The 22,787-nt window shown below is 44.9% G+C and overlaps 1 protein-coding gene across 11 annotated transcripts in view; it reads right to left on the minus strand.

The window, feature by feature from the left end:
• Positions 1–18,929, minus strand: part of kif1b (kinesin family member 1B) — a 266,957-nt gene extending 248,028 nt beyond the window's left edge. For 2 of the 11 annotated variants that reach the window (XM_059952247.1, XM_059952246.1), the window contains exon 1: positions 16,301–16,749. In XM_059952247.1, the coding sequence (XP_059808230.1) occupies positions 16,301–16,439 (139 nt within the window). In that variant the 5' untranslated portion in view covers positions 16,440–16,749. The other 9 variants (XM_059952251.1, XM_059952250.1, XM_059952256.1 and 6 more) reach the window with 7 other exon arrangements.
• Between the last annotated feature and the right edge of the window lie 3,858 nt (positions 18,930–22,787).

Here is a 22,787-nt window from a genome sequence, read left to right on the forward strand (position 1 = left end):
TATCAACTGTTTATTCATGTCCACTAATGCTACCTATCCTGCTGAGGTTCTCCAGCACTTCTTGTGTGTGTGTTGCTTTGGAGCAGGGGCTTTATGCTTCGGCTCTTGGTAGGGTAATAGGGTAGAGGAAGCCCTGAACACTACTGGGGATGGAGGACCTACATTGCTGCCTTAGACACCAATGGCAAAATGAGGAGCAAGTTCCCTCTGCCGGTATTGCAGCCACTCGAAATTTAAACACGATGTGGGTCCAGACCTTAAATCCTAATTAGATGAAGGCCAATTTTTTTTTTAATCTGTTCAGAATGCAATCTCCTAGATTGGAATTGCAGTATCAGCTTTCAATTAGCACCGGATTTCATTTCCGCACTTTTAATGCATTACCGGAGCCAAGTGAGTGCATCAATATCTCTCCTGTAACAGCTACAGAAATACAGTGCTGTAAAGACAGATCAATCAACGCAGCCAGGAATTCTACAGCAGACTGGCAAGAGCACGCCATGTGCCGAGCTCCCGCGGTATAATAAAACCCCTTAACTAAATTACCAACCAGTAATCACTAAACCAGTTGTGAGGATTCACTGGGGTGGCACGGGAGTAGTGGTTAGGGTAATGCTATCACCGCGCCGGCAATGGTGGATGGTCGTATGAGCAGCTGATGCACGTCACAAGTCTTGGTTCTGCGACCACTGACTCCAGGCAACCTCTGAAGAGTATTGATAATGGCTGGGGTCGCCCCTCTTGTAAAGACACTGCCCAGAAGGCAGCAATGGGAAACCACTTCCATGGGAAAATTTACCAAGAACAGCCATGGTCGTGAGACCATGATCGCCCACGTCACACAACACTGCACAATGAATGAATGGATGATACACCACACAATGGTATGGTAACTTAGTGGTTCACACAACACTTTACACACCAGCTGTAAGATTAGGTTTGAATCCCACCACTGCTTACAAGGAGTTTGTATGTTCTCCCAGTGAGAGATTTAAACCTCAACGTATAATTTCTCCCACCAATCCCCTCAACTCTGGGCAGACTTCACATAATCTGATCAACCATTCAAGTTAGCGACCCCCACTCCCTCTATTATTCCTGTCACAGTGCTTTAAACCAAGTTTTATAATGCACTTTACATTGTAGATACATGCTAGTATGTATTTACGTACATTTTATTCAGTATCCATGCTTGCAGCTTTTATATAATTCTTTAGAACTATTCAATGCTGTTGAACATGTTTTTGTTGCATGTCTCACCCTGACCAACTCACCACAACAAATTCCTCATACTACATGGATGTGGTGAATAAAGTTGATCCTCGAATTATCATTCTCCCTCAAAAAGCTTTTTTTTAAAAAAAATACAAAAATTGAGAAAATGCACATCCCAGCCACTTTAACAAAACCTCCAGCATTATTCTGAGCATAAATCACAAACAAGAAAATCTGCAGGCGCTGGAAATCCAAAGCAACACACACAAAATGCTGGGGGAACTCAGCAGGACAGGCAGCAGCTATCGAAAAGTGTAAACCCTAACCCTAACCCTAATGCGGGCCGAGATCCTTCATCAGAACTGACAAGGGTCTCAGCCCAAAACATGGACTGTTCACTCTTTCCCACAGACGCTGCCTGACCTGCCGAGTTCCTCCAGCATCTCGCGTGTGTCACTTATTCTGAGCGCATACATTTGCTTGCAGAGCCAATAGAATATGCCAAACACCAGCTGCTCCTCAGAAGTGCCCCCGAGCTCTAGGCATACGAACAGTAATGGAAAAAAAAACACTTGTGTCCAACAGCAACCAAGTGTCACTAATTATGGATCAGTTTACTTGTCACATTCGAGGATGCAGAACTGGTTTAATAGGTCACCAGTGTGTAAAAAAATACACACAGCAAACCATTTTAAAACATGGCAGGCTCCATTAACTCAAACCACATGTAATAAAGACAGAAAAAGCCCTGTGGAATCGGGGAAATATTTGATTTCAAACATTTAAGTAACGTGGTCAGTTTTTTGGGGGAAAGGGAGATGCAAACACTTTGACAAAGGTGTCTCACAATGAACAGTTCCTGCTATTAGTAGTATATCCACCTTCATACTGGCCAAGACTCAACACTAATAATGTTAGCAGTGAAATTAAGGTCAACTTCCAGTAAGCTGTGTATGTACACTCAGTGGCCGCTTTATTTACCTCCAGTGCCTAATAAAGTTTCCACTCAGTGTACGTTCGTGGTTTGCTGCTGCTGTAACCCATCCAGTTCAAAGTTTGATAAGTTGTCCATTCAGAGATGCTCTTCTGCACACCACTGTTGTAATGTGTGGTTACCTGAATTACTGTCACCTTCCTGTCAACTTGAACCAGTCTGGCCATTCTCCTCTGACCTCTCTCATTAACCAGGTGATTTCACCCACAGACCTGCCACTTACTCAGTGTTTTTCACACCATTCTCTGTAAACTAGAGACTGTTGTGCGTGAAAATCCCAGGAGATCAAGCAGTTTCTGAGATAATCAAACCACCCCATCTGGCACCAACAATCATTCCATGGTCAAAGTCACTTAGATCACATTTCTGAACAAGAACTTGACCAAGTCTGCATGTTTTTTATGTATCGAGTTGCTGCCACATGATTGGCTGATCGGGTATTTGCAAAGAGCAAGTATACAGATGTACCTAATAAAGTGGCCATTAAGTGTGGATACCAGTTTCCATTAAAACCCAACATCTTGTTTGACTGCAATAACAATGAGCTTCTCTAAGATAAAGATTAACTTTAAACACTGAAACTTACAGATAAGTGTGTCTTTTGCCTCAATGACCAACAACACAGTCTGAGGATGTGCTGGGGGCAGCCCACAAGTGCCAACATCTCACTAACCCGTATGTCTTTGGAGTGTGGGAGGAAACCAGAGCACCCGGAGGAAACCCACATGGTTACGGGGAGAACGTACAAACTCCTTAAAACAGTGGCAAGACATGAACTTGGGTCAGTGGTGCTGGAAAGCGTTGTGCTAACATGCCACCCAATTCTGGAGCACAAGGAGAGTCTGAGCTTACGAGTTAGACGCTCTGCAGAGTTATTCCCGGAGAGGTTCCAGTGGCACGCACATGCCGGACAAGTTTAAAAGGTGTTGAAGACACAGCTTGGCTGCTGGGGAATCAGATCTCAATAAGTGGGGAATTAGGAAGCTAACGATGATAATGGTAGGCACATAACTACCGTGGCATGGCACAGTAGCGTAGGGGTTAGCAAAACGCAACAACAGCGCCACCAACCCCGGTTCAATTCCCGCCACAGTTTTAAGGAGTTTGGACATTCTCCCTGCGCGTGTCTCCTCCAGTTGCTCCGGTCTCCTCCCACATTCCAAAGGGACACCCGGGTTAGTAGGTCACAGGGGTGTAAACGGGTGGCGCAGGCTCGGCGGGCCGGAAGGGTGTGTTATTCTGCTCTATCTCTAAATTAAAAACTAGCAGGTGTCATGAAAATGCAGCTGCTTACCCATGTCCTTCAGCGAAGGAAACTCACCCAGTTGGACGATAGATTACGAGTAACATGACTGACTCTCAAACGGCCTTGAAAGCCTCTCAATTCAGAGGCAATTAGGAAGTTGCAATAAATATTGACTGGGTCGGTAACACTTCCATCCATTGAACAGACAAATATCTGAAGTCGTGAATTACGCACACACAAACATCCTTGAGGGAAAAACAGGGGGAGAGTGCAAAGCCTGAATGTCACAAAAGATAATTGGAAGCTGAATGAAAACTCCAGCGCAATTTTAAAGGCAGCGTATAAAGGTGAATATGTGAATCACCTCGTCAGCTCTAGATACGCATGACGCCAATTATTTTTAACCTTCTGTATAGCATCCATTCAAAATGAAGGGAGTAAAACTAACAGCCTGGCATCTTCACTTGTCCCTGAGTAAATTGTATGTTTGGCAACCTAATTAAAGCAAATTCTGTATCAACCTGCCAAAGTTCACTACCCTGAAATTTCTGCTGGCTCAAACAACCTGTAATTGAGGCTATACCAGCCAAGTACAGCATTAATTTGTTGCCATTAAATAAGAGTCTCAATAAACATTCTCCACAACTGAAAATAATCTTCAAGGCTTTGTCTCCTATTCCAGTTTCCTACCTCTACAGCTCTGTTGGACTGGGCTGCAGAATTGTTATTTGTCTTGCAGCTTGGCGCTCCTGTTTTATACAATCACCTATACTTATGAAATTGCTCAGTGAGTGTTTCAGTGGTAGGTAACATTACTGATTTGATCGGTTAGCTGTTATCTGCTAGAATTATTGGTCTGTTATGAGAAGACCAGACCACAATGGTTCACTCCCTTTTCCCTAGCCTGACTTCCCCTTCTTTGTTTCTCACCACACTTCTCCCTTCTTTTGTTCGTTCTCGTAACACTTAATGAAACAATTGTAAGCAATGAGTTTTATGCCTCATTCTTAACTTCAGAAGAAACCGTGGATCACGAAAGCTTCATCATCCAACAGCCCCTTTCCTCATTCTTGAGCCGGGTCTTGCTGGGGGCCATTAAAGAGCCCAACGCTACTACCATGTCCCAATGTCCACCTCACAGAAATACAACAGCAAGAAAGGTCAATGATCCCGTCAAATCTATTCCGGTTCCATGCAAGAGCACAACTGACAATAGCACCTTCTCCACTCACTCCCCTAAACCTTTGAAGTTCTTTCCCTTTAGATCAGGGGTTCCCAACTTTCTTTTTATGCCATGGACCCATACCATTAAGCAAGGGGTCCATGGACCCCAGGTTGGGAATTCCTGTTTCAGACACATATCCAACTGCAGAGAGATGTGAACACAGCTCCACACATCACAGGAACCAGCCTCCCCTCTATGGAATGTCTACACTTCTCGCTGCCTCAGGAAAGCAGCCAGCATAATCAGAGAGCCCACCACCCTGGAAAGTCTCACTTCTGCCCCCTCCCATTAGGGAGAAGACACCAAAACCTGAAAGCACGTACCACCAAGCTCAAGGACAACTGCTATCCCATTGTTATCAGGCTCTTGAACAATAAGATGGACTCCTGGTCTCATGATCTACCTTATTATGATTAAGCACTTTATCGCTTATCTACTCTGCACTTCATTTCAGTAGCCTTTACACTTTATTCTGCATTGTTACTGTTTTACCTTGCTCTAGCTCAATGCCCTGTGCGTAGTGATTGATATGAATGAACAGTTATCCAAGGCAAAATTTTCCACTGTATCTTGGTACATGTGACAATAATAGACGATACTAATAGCAACTCACTTTGAGTGTCGCTGTCTTATGTTAGTGTGGACACAAGCTCACAGAAGTTGAAAGAGAACAACAAAGTTGTTCACAAGCGAGGCAGGAACTGGTGTGAATGTTGGCTTTATCTTCCTATATTACAGAAGTGAACCTTCAAGATGACCACAACTGTGTTGGGATTTGCAGGCTTGCGTGTGAAAAACCCTGGCTTCCTTGGCACTGCAAATCTAGAGAAGAGAACCACCAGCCCTGCCAAACTAGTGAGAAAGGTGCTCTCTCACCCCAAACGCCAGTTTGTGTGGATGCTGCCTTTTTACAAATAACTGACAGTACTCTGCATACAATTAAAGGAATTATAGTTAAGAATCTTAACTTAAGGGTTAGGAAAGAATAACAAAAAGGGCCCATCCTAATTAAACAGTCAAATATGTACAAGTTGGAGCTGGTCTTGAACTTCCCTTGTCACTCACCCGCTGGGCCCTCGCCAGCGTGAACCCCCACACCACCTTCTGAATGTTGCTCACAATCCATCTCGAACAAACGGGTCTCCCACCAGATCGTACGCCATGACCGGTTCTCCCCAGCGTCTTCTCTCCTCAGCTCCTCTCGAACAAAAGCCCAAGACCAACCTTATTGCCCCTCACCAAGAAAACCTCCCGCCAATGGGATGGCGCTCATTCCTCATCATCCCTCATCTTCAACGGTAACCCAAACAAGCTGAAAACAGACCGCTCTCACAGAGCTGCCAAAATGAAATACATACAGCATAACAGTAGAAGTATGAACCAGGGCATTACACGTGCCTCAATGCCCTGGCGAGCTTTGGCTCTCGGTAGGGTCACCCATGCAAACAGGTCAAAGGGTAGAGGTCAGACTAAAAGGGGTACTCCACTTTTGGGGGGGTTCAGCTCAGAGCAGCTGCAACTAATCAAACAAAATCTGGTACGGAAATAGCAATGAAGAATCCTTCTACATCTGAGTGTGATGGTATTCCTGAGTCCCCACCCGGGACTTGTGTGACTGACGGTAGTGAAAGCCGAGAGGAAGCTCCTGACCCGATGAAGGAAGCCTTGAACACCACCAGAGATGGAGGACCTTCATTGCTACCTTAAACACCAGTTGCATAATGGGCAGTAAGCATCGAAGTGAAACCAGGCAGCTTCCAGCGTAATTGGGAAGGGCGTTGACCAGCAGAATGTGTAAGGTCGGTGACATGAACCTTCACCCTCCCTTTGTTTCCCATAAAGTTTTTGAAAATTAAGCAAGCTGGAGGAACTCAGCAGGTCGAGTACCGTCCGTGGCGGGAAGGAAGTGTTGCTGTTTCAGGTTGAAACCCTGCATCGCAGCGGTCCTGTCCCAAAACGTCCGCAATTCCTTCCCATCCACAGATCCGCTCACCCAGGAGATTGCGTCCCTACAGGTTCCAGCATCTGCATGTGGCGATAACAAACCAACTTCAACTCAGTTTTCAACACCACAGCAGTTCCAGACTTTTACCAGCCATCGAGTAAAAATTTTTCTTTTGTGTCGCTTATGGTTCTTCTGTCATTCACCTTCATTTGTGCCTTTGGTTTCGAGATTCTTCTGCCAGTAGGAACAGTTTCTCTTCACTCACTCTCTCAAGACCTCTCAGCATCCTCTGCTCCAAACAGAACCAGCTCAACATCAGGTTCCCGAACACGATGGTGCAGGACCCAAGTCTCCGGCACCTTCTGGAAACCTCTTAGTTTCCAGTGGCAGGTGTCATGTCGCTTGAATCTGGACATTTTATAGGTCCATCACGGGTAAAGCCCTCCCCGCCACTGAGCACATCTACACGGAGCACTGCCACAGAAATCAGTGTCCCGCAACAGGGGCCCCCAGCATCCACATCAGGCTCTCTTCCCGCTGCTACCATCGGGAAGGTGGTACAAGAGCCTCAAGGCCCACATCACCAGGTTCAGGAACAGTTATCACCCCTCAACCATCACGCTCTTGAACCAATGAGAATTAACTTCACTCGCCCCATCACCGAAATGTTCCCACAACCGACGGACTCACTTTCAAGGGCTCTTCATCTGCTGTTCGTGATATTCATTGCTTATTTATTTATTTATTATTATTTCTTTCTTTTGGTATTTGCACAGTCTTTTGCACGCTGGTTGAACGCACAAGTTAGTGCAGTCTTTCATTGATTCTGTTACGGTTATAATTCTGTTGTGGATTTACTGAGTATGCCCGCAAGAAAATGAGTCTCAGGGTTTGTAGATGGTGACACACACGTTCGTCTGAATCGTTGTCAATGGAATTTTGTTATCTCTACTCCGAGTATGAGAAGACCACGACCACGTTTTAGTCTGGTCTCTTCCTTTGTTCTCTCAACATTTCTCCTTTTTCCTCTTGTAATATTTAATAAAATGGCCATAAGTAACAGTAAGTAATTCCTGGCTTTCAAAGAATCCTTGGATCAAAGAAGAGTCAGAGTCCAATTAAATGCTTATCCCTAGAATTACTCCAAAGCCTTGGTATCTTCCATAAAGTGCAGAACTCTGAACTCAGGTTGTTCACTCCTCAGTTCCAAAGCACAGCAACTTCTCAGACTTATCCAACCAGAATTCCAAGGCAACAAATCAGGACATGATTAATTTTTGACTTTGGAGCCCTCTAGCCCAAGGGAACCCATGAACCTTGCAGCACTCCAGTTCACTGGACACAATCCACAGGCTTCCCATTCTATAAGACCATAAGATACAGGAGTAGAACTAGGCCATTTGGCCCATCAAGTCTGCTCTGACATTTCATGATGGCTGTTCCAATCTTCCTCTCAGCCCCAATCTCCTTCCTTCTCCCCGCATCCCTACATGCCCTGACCAATCAAGAATCTATCAACTGCCACCTTAAGTATACATAAAGATTGGCTTCCACAGCTGCAAAGAATTCCACAGATTCACCACTCTCTGGTTAAAGAAGTTCCTCCTCATCTCTGTTCTAAAAGGACGCTTCTGTATTCTAAGGCTGTGTACTCTGGTCCCACTCTCTCCGAGTGTTGGCGCGTGGCCAAGTGGTTAAGGCGTTCGTCTAGTGATCTGAAGGTCGCTAGTTCAAGCCTGACTGAGGCTTGCGTGTGTGTCCTTGAGCAAGGCACTTAACCACACATTGCTCTGCGACGACACCGGTGCCAAGCTGCATGGGTCCTAATACCCTCTCCTTGGACAAGATCGGTGGCGTGAAGAGGGGAGACTTGCAGCTTGGGCAACTGCCGGTCTTCCACAAAAAAACCTTGCCCAGGCTTGTGCCCTAGAAACTTTCCAAGGTGCAAATCCATGGTCTATCGAGACTAACAGAGGCCTACACATACACTCACTCTCTCCAACCATAGAAAACATCTTCTCCACATCCATTCTATCAAGACTTTTCACCATTCGATAGGTTTCAATGAGGTCAGCCTTCATTCTTCCGAATTCCAGTGAATACAGGCCCAGAGCTATCAAATACTCTTCATATGACAAGCCATTCAATCCTGAAATCATTTTTGTGAACCTCCTTTGAACCGTCTCCAGTTTCAGCACATCCTTTCTAAGATAAGGAACCCAAAACTGCTCACAGTACTCCAAGTGAGGCCTCACCAGTGCTTTATAAGTCTCAACGTTATATATTTGCTTTTATATTCGAGTCCTCTTGAAATTAATACTAACATCACATTTGCCTTCCTCACTAAAGATTCTACCTGCAAATTAACCTTCAGGGAATCCTGCACGAGAACTCCCAAAGTCCCTTTGTGCCTCAGTTTTTTTGTATTTACTCTCCATTTAGAAAATAGTCTACCTTTTCATTCTCGTATTTTATGGTTCTCAGAGTAAGCAACAGGAGATACTTCACCACTTATGTGAGATACACTACAACTAGAACCAAAGTCGGGTTTAATATCACTGGCATATTTCGTGAAATTAGTTGTTTTACAATAAAAATACATATACAAATTAAGTGGAGAAAGAGGGGGAAAAATAGTGAGGAAGTGTTCAGGGGTTCATTGTCCATTCAGAAATCTGATGACAGAGGGGAAGAAGCTGTTCCTGAAATGATTTTTTCTCTCTCTCTCTCTCTTTCCCCCTCCCCCTCTCCTCTTGTACCTCCTTCGTAATGATCGCAATGAGAAGAGTGCATGTCCTGGCATCTCCATTTGAAGGTGTCTTCAACACTGGGGAGGCTGGTCAGTAACTATTAAATCATTATATCATGTAGCCATTAGATCAAATGTCTTAACAATATTACCATTAAAAGTGCAAAATTTATCTTGAGATTAATTACAAACCTCCTTTCTTACTTAAATGCATCACAATCTTGATTTGCATGCTACCTTTTACAAATATATTGAGGAAAGTTTGACTTAGACAAAAAAGAACAGATGGGCGCAGAACTAAGCCAGTCAGCCCATCGAGTCTGTTCCACCATTCCATCATGGCTGACTTATTATCCCTCTCAACATCCTTCTCCCCTTAACCTTTCACCCTTACTAGTCATGAACCTATCAACCTCCACTTTAAATATACTCAATGACTTGGCCTCCATAGCGATTTGTGGCAATGAATGCCACAGATTCACCACCCTCTGCCTAAAGAAATTCCTCCATCTCAGTTCTAGATGTCGTTCTATTCTGAGGACCTGCTCTCTGGTCCTAGAATCCCCAAATATTGGAAACATCCTCTCCACATCCACTCTATCTAAGCCTTTCAACAGTCAATAGGTCTCAATGAGATCCTCCCTCATTCTTCCAAACTTCACTGAACTAAGTGACCAACACCTCAAGTAATTCCAGATTTCCCTGCAACAGATGACTAAAATGTCCACTTTCTGATACAATGCAACGGCAGGAGTATTTTGGTAAAATGAAGTTCTACTTTTTTTTTAAATTTTATTTGCGTAATTTCTCTCCTTTTGCACACTGGTTGTCTGTCATTCTGTTTATGTATTTCTTTATGTTTCTGTGAGAATGCCTGCAAGAAAAATGAACCAGAAGGTAGTGTATGGTAACGTATACACATGACCTGGAAGAGGTCCTCATACAAACAGTGACTTTATCATTTCCTGTCCGAGTCACCTTATATACAGAAACTCCCCCATCCAGCATCATTCTAGGTACATAAAATCAGTTTATGCATGTGAGATAATCTTGTGGATATACAGTCATACTCAGGAGTTACTTGTATGTTGTGTTTTATATTTATTGTGCTTTTTATTAACACTGCATTAGAATTGCGAGTAACAATCGTTTTCTTCCCCTTTACACTTTGTACTGAAAAATGACAAATTAATTATTTAGAGATACACAGTGTGGAACAGGCCCTTCTGACCCAACGAGCCACACTGCCCAGCAACCCACCTATTTAACTCAAGCCTAATCACGGGACAATTTACAATGGCCAATTAATTACTTACTAACCAGTACGTCTTTGAACCGTGGGAAGGAAATGGAGCACCTGGTCACGGGAGAGTGACCAAGCTCCTTACAGATGGTGCCAGAATGCCCGAGTTTAATGGCTTCGCCCTAACTGCTATGCTACCGTGGCGCCCCAAAGGCAATCTTGAGTCTCTGATTAATAATTTCACTTTGAACTTTAGTCAGAAGTTAAATATAATGACGAGGGAGGCCACAGGTTATCTCATCAATATAATGCGAAAGTGGAAACTCTGCCCCTGCCGAAGCTGCCCTGACAGGGGTCAGCTAAGATGTTCCACAGACAGTCATGAGAGGCTAAGCTGCAAGGGCCAACAGTCAACATTCCAGCAACTATACTTCATTATGGGTTTAAAGAGATTTGGTATGTCAACAAAAACTTCTATAGATGTACCATGGAGAGCATTCTGACAGGCTGCATCACTATCTGGTATGGGGGTGGGGGGTGGAGGGGGCTACTGCACAGGACCGAAAGAAACTGAAGAGGGTTGTAAATTTTGTCAGCTCCATCTTCGGAACTAGCCTACGAAAGTGCCCAGGACATCTTCAAGGAGCGGTGTCTCAGAAAGGAAGCGTCCATTCTTAAGAACCTCCAGCACCCAGAACACGCCCATTTCTCGCTGTTACCATCAGGTAGGAGGTACAGAAGCCTGAAGACTCACAGCCAGCGATTCAGGAACAGCTTCTTCCCCTCTACCATCCGATTCCTAAATGGACATTGAACCCTTGGACACGACCTCACTTTTTTATATTATTTCTGTTTTGCACTATTTTTAATCTATTCAATATGCATATACTGTAATTAATTTCTTTTTTAAAAAAACTTTTCCTCTTCTAGATTATGCATTGCATTGAACTGCTGCTGCTAAGTTAACAAATCTCACGACACATGCCAGTGATAATAAACCTGATTCTGATTCAAGATGTAACACCTTATGCCAATGAACAATATCCGCCTGTTGACACAGACACTGCCGGAAACTACAGCAAAGGACTTGGAAAAACCCAGCAGGACGAGCAGCTTCTGCAGAGGAAACAGACACTGGGTGTTTCAGGCTCAGACTCTACATCAGGAGTGAAAGAGTAGAGGGGAAAGAGGTGGGGTGGGTCAAAGAGGTGGGGTGGGTCAAAGAGGTGGCGTGCAATACATGGACCCAGGTGAGACGGATGGTTGACAGATGGAGGAGGGAAGAGTGGAAATAGTGACAAAGGCTGAAGCAGAGGATGAGTAACAAATTATACATGTTTAGGATATTATGTGCCATCCTGTGCAAAAGTCTTAGGCACGTATATATAGCTAGGGAGCACAAGAGTTTTGTACAATACTGTAGTAACTTTATGCATTGCACTGTATTGCTGCAAAAAAAATCATTTCATGACATCTGTGAGTGCTGATAAACCTGATTCTGATCTGGGTCTCTATTGTGGACTGAGAGTGGGCAGGAGGCAGGGGAATCACGGTTGGGAAAAGGGGAAGGGAGAGGGAAGCACCAGAGAGACATTCTGTAATGACAGACAGAGACAGACAGACAGACTTTACTGATCCCGAGGGAAACTGGGTTTCGTTACAGTCACACCAACCAAGAATAGTGTAGAAATATAGCAATATAAAACCACAAATAATTAAATAATAACTAAATCATACCAGGTGGAAATAAGTCCAGGACCAGCCTATTGGCTCAGGGTGTCTGACACTCCGAGGGAGGAGTTGTAAAGTTTGATGGCCACAGGCAGGAATGACTTCCTATGACGCTCAGTGTTGCATCTCGGTGGAATGAGTCAATAAAGTATGTCTGTCTGTTTAGAATCAAATAACTTTGCCTGGTGTCTCAGGGCTGGGTATGTCTGCACCCCCCAGCCGAACATGCCTTCTCACACCCCCCTTCCTGCAGCGCTCTACCCTCATCATTCCCAACATCCTTTGCTTCCGCCAGATTTCAAACTCGCTCTTCGCTCCACGCTGACAAATACAGTACTCTGCAAAAGTCTGAGGTACCCTAGCTATACGTATCTATCTACAGATATACGTCCAAAGTAACACACACAAAAAGCCTGAAGAACTCAGCAGGTCAGGCAGCCTCTATGGAGGTGAATAAACAGTCGACGTTTCCGGCTGAGACCCTTCTCCAGGACTGGAAAGATCCCCACCATCCAGGCCTTGTCATCTTTTTGCAGCTGCTGCACAGAAACCAGTAGCCCAACACAGCCTGGTTCAAGAACAGCTACTACCTTTCACCCAATTCTTTTCTTTTAACTAAACTACAAATGTTTATCCATACAGAAATACACAAAATATAAACATCAAGTACCTACAAGTCTATAAATTCAATTCCCTCGGGGAGGGAGCACCATTCCCAGAAATCCCCGCATAACACCCATAGTGACCTCGTGCCCCCTCCCCAAGGACACCGGACAGCGGGCAGCCAGCCCGGGCAGAGCTCTCAAATGCCCGTACCTTTCAACCATCCCGCTCTTGAACCGTCCTGCACAACCCTGATCACCACGTTCTAGCAACACCAGCGACCACTTGTTCTTTCTTGCAGAAACTGTGTAAAACTGATGTCTGTTTCGTATTTTCTTGTGAATGATGCTAATCTGATGCTGCTGCAGAGAAGTTTCGTTTCTCATCGCCCCTGTGAAGGCATGCACTTGCGCAGATGGCAACAGACCTGACTTTGACTGGAGCAAGAATTCAAATACTAAAAGAAAAATAACCACTCAGTCTTTCAGTACATCCAGTGAAGGAGGAAACCTTACAGCTCTTGGGCTACAGATTAAACAGTAAGAACTCCTAAGTGAAAATAATCGGTAATACAGCACGACACAAAAGATTCCTTAGCTTCAAATCTTTCAGTAAAGCACATCAAAGATCCCGTCAGGTATTCTTCTCCCACCCTGACGAGACGTGCATCAGTTTACATCACTTGCAGAGATGCAGTCAGATCCAGTCACCAGGCTTCCAGCCAACATGCCTCCGTTTCGTTCTTTCAATATTAATAATGACCTTCCTCACAGCAGAATATATCCGCCTTAATAGGATATTTTACGTGCTTCCATTTCAATGCAAAAAATAAATTTTGATACATTTCCTAATCTTTAACATTATTATGTTAAAGATTAGGGAAAATATCAAAACTTATTTTTGCGCTAATGCAGTATTACATTCTGCATTATTATGTTCAGGATTAAAATAATAGTCATTTGGATAATCTACGCCGAACGGATGAAGCAAATCCAGTTCCCCCCCACCCCCCGCCCACCAGCTCAGTCAGCACAAAATTAAATATGTTCGGAATATTCGATCGGCACAGGAAAATGCTCAGTGAATGCACACGAGCACACACACACACACACACGCATGAATCAAAACAATTCCAGATAGCATTATATCAACATTACATACTACATTAAAACACAACTTTAGATGGCACTCATTTACAAATGTTGGCTGTGCAAGCACTATTCTGACAAAATATATTCCCAATGAATACTGCAAAACAAATTTTATAAACATTTCTTGGAACATGCAATTTCGGTGGATGTAATAACTGCACATTTAAAATGCAAATTGATAATTACCATAAAAGAGGGGCAACAAAAAACAAAAAGATAGAGCTGAAAGAAAACTCTTTCAGATGCAAGTTAGTGTGAGTGCTAGTATTTCTGATATGCATACACCCAGTGGCCACTTTATTAGGTATCTCCTGTATCTAATAAAGTGGCCACTGTATGTATGTTACACACAGAAAATGCTGGAGGAACTCAGCAGGCCAGGCTGCATCGATAGAAAAAGTGTTCGTTGGGAAGGGTCTCGACCCGAAATATCAACTACACTCTTTCCCACAGATGCTGCCTGGCCTGCTGAGATCCTCCAGCATTCCCTGTGTATTGCTTGGATTTGCAGATTTTCTCTTGATTGAATGTATGTTCGTGGTCTTCGGCAGCTACACCACATCCACTTCAAGGTTTGACATGATGTGCATTCAGAGATGCTCTTCTTTACGCCATTTGTAACATGTGATCACTCGAGTTACTGTCATCTTCTGTCAGCTTGAACCAGTCTGGCCATTCTCTGACCTCTCTCATTAGCAAACCATTTTCGCTGACAGAACTGCCACTCACTAGATTTTTTCTATGTGTTTTTCCCCACCATTCTCTGTAAACTTTAGAGACAGATGTGCATGAAAATCCCAACAGATCAGCAGTTTCTGAGATACTCAAACCTCCCCATCTGGCACCAACAATCATTCCACTGTCAAAGTCACTTAGATCACATTTCTTCCTCACTCTGTTGTTCGGCCTGAACAACAACTGAACCTCTTGACCGTGTCCGTAAATATCACAAGACCACCACAAATTAAATACCAATACCATTTTAAGAGATAAGATAGAAAATTAATGCTTTTATGCATTGAGTTGCTGCCACATGATTGGCTGATTAGATAACTGCATTAACGAGCAGGTGTACAACTGTACCTAATAAAATGGCCATTGAGTGCATTTCTTGCAAGAATACATAAATAATTAACACAAGATGTTTCCTTTCCAATCAGAAAGGAATTCATCATCATTTTTGATGTCATTTGGATTAGTCTTGGGTTGTCATTACGTATTTTTAAACAGAACATTGATACACTCAGTATAAATGATTAACATAACCACAGCAACATGTCTCCTTTCCGGATTCCCATCAGAAAGCAAATTATCACCATTTCTGATGTCAAAAATGTTGACGTTTGAACTAATTTGCTCCAAACACTGTATTGTCTGCTTGTAACACCTAAAATATCACAAGACTGCCACAAATTAAATATGACTGCCACTTTAATAAATAAGATAGCAAATTAATTTGCAACTCCACTAAATTAGTGCAAACTCTTTACATAAGACATAGGTGCAGAATTAGGCCATTTTCTGCTCCATCATGGCTGATTTATTATTCCTCTCAATCCCATTCTCCTGCCTCCACCTCATAACATTTGACACCCTGACTAGCCAAAACCCGATCAGCCTCCACTTTAAATATACTCAATGGCCGGGCTTCTGCAGCCATCCATGGCAACGATTCACCACCCATTGGTTTAAAAAACTGCTTTTAATCTCTGATCTAAACGGACATTCCTCCATTCTGAATCTGTGCCCTCTGGTCCTAGTCTCACTTACTAGAGGGAATATTTTCACCGCATCCACTGCCCAGGCTTTTCAATAATCTATACATTCTTTAAAAACAAGTCTTGTGTATAAACTCCTGAAAGATTGCCATTGTGGGAGACATACTAACGACCTCTGGCTTAAAAAAAATACCTTCTCATCCCTCACTTATCATAGGAAAACATCTTCTCCAGATCCTCTCTAAGCTTTTCAACATACACATTTTTAAACAAAATCCCACGTATAACCCCTGAAAGATTGCCGTTGTAGGGGACATACTAAGGATAAATGCTGCTGATAAGAGTATTGCAACAGAGTTAACGTTCCACAAAGGAAGGAGGTTCCTGCTCGCTGGAAACCAGCCTTGTGATTGTATCTGCAGTGTGGCACAGACAAGGGGCGCCGAGCCGAGCCGAGCCGAGGCGGCCGGGTTCACTTACTGGTGGAGCTGCCTTGCATCTGGATGATGCACTTGGACTCCTTGCTGATCTCCCGGGAGTTGAAGGGTCTCACGCGGACCGCCACTTTGACTGACGCCCCAGACATCTCGCTCGGACTCGCAGCGGGCAGCCCCTGCATCGGAGATCGCGAAGGGACGTGTTAGCAAGTCACTCTCTCTCTCTCCCCCTCACACACACACTCTCGCACAAATCCATCAGCGCGCTGTCGTGATTACTTTCCCAATTTGTGACACCGCAAACATGGCTGCCCGATCAGAGCTGCGGTGAGATTCAAAACAGCCCAGCGCTTCCAAAAAAAGCATTCGGAATCCGTCCCCCTCCCACACTTCAAGCTCAGGGCCGGATCCCGCAAACATCCACTGAAATATTCAGCCCTCCTGCCTCACACGCACGATAACGAGCAGAAAATAAAAGCATACTATGTTACACGTAAGATTTTTAAAGCTGCATTTTAGAGTCACTTCAGTACCAGTGAGAACCGAATGGCTGGAAGAGTACACGCCCTTGATCTGCAGTGAGACAGACAGAGGAGCCGTTTCAGTCTCCCGGTGCGCACAGAATCCGCCAGCACGGCCGATCTCGGACGTGGCCGCTCACTCCCAATCTGCTCCAAAATTAAACAGGACCAACTCGCCTTTCACTAGAGAATTAACTCCTCGGTATTCGAATTTTTCTCGGATGGAGAGTGACTACTTGAACATAATCTGACTCAGTTAAAATAAAGTTTTAAATAAACCAGTTAACCTCTGGGGGAGTGAGTTACCCAGTGCGATCCCATGTTACGACTTCGGATGAGGTGTGTTTGGGGGGAGGGGGCTTAAAGACCCCGTCAGTGCACTCTTTAGGCCCCGGTAACCCACCCGCCCCTTCCCTTCATCCTTCATGCTTTTCAGCACTCGTGGATTATCACGCATCCGATCCCCTCCTCCGGTATTACCACCCAACTCCCCAACCCGCGTCGTTCACCCCCCAGAGCGACCCATTCTCTCTTCAACATCCAAACCACCGAACCAATACACCGGAGACAAGGCCACCCACACTCCCGAACTCCCCCCCCCCCACCGACACACACCCAACCCCAACTCCCTTTCAATTCACTCCAAACACAATTAAACCACCTTTCACTATACACTGACAAAATTAACCCCACCAGTTCACCCCAGATAAAACCCCTTTCACTTTAACCCCTAGACACACACAATTAAACCCCTTTCAATTCACTCTCAATTAAACACCCCTTCGCTTTACCAGCACACATACAATTAACCCCCTTTCACTTCACCCCCACTCAATTAAACCCCCCTTCACTTTGCCCCCACCCTCAATTAAACCCCCTTTTACTTTACCCCAAACAATTAAACCCCCTTTCATCTCACCCTCACACAATTAAACCCTCTTTCATTCACCCCCACACAGAATTAAACCCCCTTTCATTCACCCCCACATACAATTAAGCCCCCTTTCCAATTAAACCCCCATTTCATTCATCCCCACACACAATTCAATCCCCTTTCACTTCACCCCCACACACAATTAAACCCCCTTTCATTCACCCCCACATACAATTAAGCCCCCTTTCCAATTAAACCCCTTTTCATTCACCCCCACACACAATTCAATCCCCTTTCACTTCACCCCACACACACAATTAAACCCCCTTTCACTTCAACCCCATACAATTAAGCCCCCTTTCCAATTAAACCCCATTTTCATTCATCCCCAAACACAATTCAATCCCCTTTCACTTTAACCCCAACACATACAATTAAGCCTCCTTTCCAATTAAACCCCCTTTTCACTTCACCCCCCACACACAAACACAATTAAGGTCCCTTTCCATTTAAACCCCCTTTCACTTCACCCCCACACACAAATACAATTAAGGCCCCTTTCCATTTAAACCCCCTTTCACTTCACCCCCACACACAAATACAATTAAGGCCCCTTTCCATTTAAACCCCCTTTCACTTCACCCCCACACACAAATACAATTAAGGCCCCTTTCCAATTAAACCTCCTTTCACTTCACCCCCACACACAATCAACTTCATCTTCCCCAGCACCCACAAACACACACACCCCTACACCTTTCAATTCAGAATACCCCCACACGCCCATCCTCTCCCATTCGCATCAATACAAATTCACTCAGATAAAATGCAATTCCCCATCCCCTTCTCCCCACCCCCCGCTCATAGAGACACACACACACACACCCTCCTCCCCCCAACCCTCCATCCCTCCATCCCCACACCGTTACCTTGATGGAAAGACAGAAGCTCAGGAAGTGGGGAGCGGCGGCAACAAGGTTACAGCTGGCGGCGGGCGGATACAATTGTAGCCGATGTGTCACAACACTCCAAGCCCATGACAGACAGCCGAGCGCTCCGGGCTCCCGGTCCCGGTCCCGGTCCTGCTAGATTTGGCCTCGAACTACCCGCAATCTCCTCCCGGCAAAGTGCATGCGAGCTAATGCGCCGCCGGGGAGCCCAGATCCAAATGCAGAGGAGGAATCGCAACAAAAAATATTAAATTCTCAATCTCAAAGCGGCGAGCAAACTAACAACGCCGGCCGCTTCTCCTTGGGCATTACGTCAACCTTCCTGTGATTGACGGAAGCGCCTCCCTGTGGGAATGTCAGCTGCCGCGAACGGGATTACGCAGCCAATAAGAGCTCGGTGAAGGCGGGACCTGTGCCTGACAATGACGTAACGATGCAGGGTGGCTGTGAACCGGGGCTCGACATTGCGCCCTGCTGCCATCTGGCGTCGGGAGGTTGTGTGACAGAGGCCGGCAGTCCGGTGGGAAAGTACTAACCGGTTTTATTTAACACCTAGGCGACGAACTCCAAGGATACAGCAGGTAAATACAAACAAAATTAAAACTGGAGCTGCTGCAAGTATTCATTACTCGTGAAGAAACGAGTTGCATTTGCCCCTTTCTCAGCCTTTATTGCAATTCCCAAATTACAACCAGCCACGTATGTTTAACAGGGCAGCGTGATTTTTGCAGCAACAAGGAACCCCAGCGTGGGGGTAGGAATTATCAGTACTGCTCGAATTTTGCGCAAAGCAGTTCCTACATGAAGCCAAATATAATCACCAATTAAATTATTTCAAAAGTTCAAAATAAATGTTATTATCAAAGTACATGTATGCCACCATTCTCAGTCCTGAGATTCATTTCCCTGTGGCCGCACTCAGCAAAACTAGAATAGTACTTATAACAGGATCCGTGAAAAATCAGCCAGAGTGCAGAAAACAACAAACTGTGCAAATGCAAATTAAACAAATAGCAATAGATAAGAAGAACATGAGATAAAATGTCCTTCAAGTGAGATCATTGGTGAGATCATAGCTCAATGATGGGCAAATGAGTGCAGTTATCCCCCCTTCTATTCAAGAGCCTGATGGTTGAAGTGTAGTAACCGATATTGAACCTGGTGGTGCGAGTTCTGAGGCTCCTGTACCTTTTACCTGATGGTGTCAGCCCCAGGGTGCTCAAAGCATGTGCCCCCCAGCTATGCGGAGAACTTCACCATGTCTTCAACCTGAGCCTGAGTCTCCAGAGGGTTCCTGTGCTGTGGAAGATGTCCTGCCTCATCCCTGTACCGAAGACGCCGCACCCCAGTGGCTCCAATGACTACAGACCGGTGGCATTGACCCCCCCCCCCCCCCCCACATCATGAAGACCCTGGAGAGACTTGTTCTAGAACAGCTCCGGCCTATGGTTAGGCCACACTTAGACCTTCTCCAGTTCGCCTACCAGCCCTGACTAAGAGTTGAGGATGCCATCGTCTACCTGCTGAACTGTGTCTACGCCCACCTGGACAAGCCGGCGAACACTGTGAGGGTCATGTTTTTTGACTTCTCCAGTGCGTTCAACACCATTCGCCCTGCTCTACTGGTGAGAAGCTGACAGTGATGCAGGTGGATGCTTCCCTAGTGTCGTGGATTATTGATTACTTGACTGGCAGACCACAGTACGTGCGCTTGCAACACTGTGTGTCAGACAGAGTGGTCAGCAGCACTGGGGCTCCACAGGGGACTGTCCTGTCTCCCTTTCTCTTCACCATCTACACCTCGGACTTCAACTACTGCACAGAGTCTTGCCATCTTCAGAAGTTTTCTGATGACTCTGCCATAGTTGGATGCATCAGCAAGGGAGATGAGGCGGAGTACAGGGCTACAGTGGGAAACTTTGTCACATGGTGCGAGCAGAATCATCTGCAGCTTAATGTGAAAAAGACTAAGGAGCTGGTGGTGGACCTGAGGAGGGCTAAGGCACCAGTGACCCCTGTTTCCATCCAAGGGGTCCCTGTGGACATGGTGGAGGATTACAAATACCTGGGGATATGAATTGACAATAAACTGGACTGGTCAAAGAACACTGAGGCTGTCTACAAGAAGGATCAGAGCTGTCTCTACTTCCTGAGGAGACTGAGGCCCTTTAACATCTGCCGGACGATGCTGAGGATGTTCTACGAGTCTGTGGTGGCCAATGCTATCATGTTTGCTGTTGTGTGCTGGGGCAGCAGGCTGAGGGTAGCAGACACCAACAGAATCAACAAACTCATTCATAAGGCCAATGATGTTGTGAGGGTGGAACTGGACTCTCTGACGGTGGTGTCTGAAAAGAGGATGCTGTCCAAGTTGCATGCCATCTTGGACAATGACTCCCATCCACTCCATAATGTACTGGTTAGGCGCAGGAGTACATTCAGCCAGAGACTCATTCCACCAAGATGTGACACTGAGCGTCATAGGAAGTCATTCCTGCCTGTGGCCATCAAACTTTACAATTCCTCCCTCGGAGGGTCAGACACCCTGAGCCAATAGGCTGGTCCTGGACTTATTTCCACGGCATGATTAACTTATTATTTATTTATTATGGTTTTATATTGCTATATTTCTACACCATTCTTGGTTAGTGCAGCTGTAACGAAACCCAAATTCCCTCGGGATCAATAAAGTATGTCTGTCTGTCTGTAGCGGTGAGAAGAGAGCACGGCCTGGGTGGTGAGGGTCTCAGATGACGGATGCTGTTTTCCTACAACAGCATTTCATGCAGATGGACAGATCCTCTGAAATAGTAGCACCCAGGAATTCAAAGCTGCTAACCTCTGACCCTCCAACGAGACCCCTGGTTTCCCTCTCCTGAAGTCTACAATCACTTCCTTGGTCTTGCTGTGGTTGAGAGAGAGGTGGTTGTTATGACACCACTCAGCCAAATTTTCAGTCTCCCTCCTGTGTGCTGACTCATCGCCACTTGTGATGCAGCCCACAACCGTGGTGTCGACAACAAACGTGAATATGGCACTGGAACTGAGCTTAGCCACAGTCGCAAGTGAGTGGAACAGGGGGCTGGGCACCCAGCCTTGTGGTGCTTCTGTGCTGATGGAGATTGTGGAGGAGATGGTGTTGCCAATCTGAACTGACTGGGGCCTGAAAGTGAGGAAATCGAGGATCCAATTGCACAAGGAGGTATTGGGATGACGGTCTTGAAGCTTATTGGTTAGTTTTGAGGGGATGATGGTATTGAATGCTGAGCTGCAGTCGATGAAGAACACCCTGGTGTGTGCATCTTTGCTGTCCAGGTGCTGCAGGTCAGGGTGAAGAGCCACTGACATGGCATCTGCTGTGGACCTTTTGCTCTGGTAGGCAAATTGGAGCGGATCCAAGTCACCTCTCAGGCAGGAGCTGATGTGTTTTTGTTTAATTTTTTTTATTCAATTTTTAAGATAGTTACATAGAATGAATGGAATAATAGAATAATTTGATATCACCCCTCCCCCCTTAACATCCCTATCTAAAAAAAAGAAAAAAAAGAAAGAGAGAATGCCTGGATATCGGAAGATCCCCACGTGCTCCATGGAGTTCAAAATAGCTTTAATATATGTATTTGTTTCTTTCCCCAGAGGACCAATAAGTTTATCTTCAGAGCACCTATATATATAATCCTATCTTTTGTAAATAAGGGTGCCAAACTCTCAGAAATGTGCCATATTTATTCCTTAAATTATAAGTAATTTTTTCAAGTGGAATGCAGCTAAAAATTTCATTATTCCAACGATCTATACTTAAGTACGAATCCGATTTCCAAGTAACTGCAATAGCCTTTTTGGTTACTGCCAATGCAATTTTTATAAATTCTTTCTGATATTTGTTCAATTTAGGTTGCGGTTTTATCCCTTCAGTATCACCTAGTAAAAATAATATTGGGTTATGTGGAAGTTGTGTTCCAATACCACTCTTAAATTTGTCCAAAAAGGTTGAATTTTAAAACAAGACCAGGTAGAATGTAAAAAAGTACCGATTTCTTGATGGGAGCTGATGTGTTTAATCACCAACCTCTCAAGACACTTCATCACTGTGGATGTAAGTGCTACTGGATAGTGTTGAGGTGAGTGAAGTTATGTGCCCTGGTTCAGGAGCCTGGTGGTTGAGGGGGATTGAGGGTATATAAG

The sequence above is a fragment of the Hypanus sabinus genome, chromosome 27, assembly GCF_030144855.1.
Source record: "Hypanus sabinus isolate sHypSab1 chromosome 27, sHypSab1.hap1, whole genome shotgun sequence".
In the NCBI taxonomy this organism is placed as follows: domain Eukaryota; kingdom Metazoa; phylum Chordata; class Chondrichthyes; order Myliobatiformes; family Dasyatidae; genus Hypanus; species Hypanus sabinus.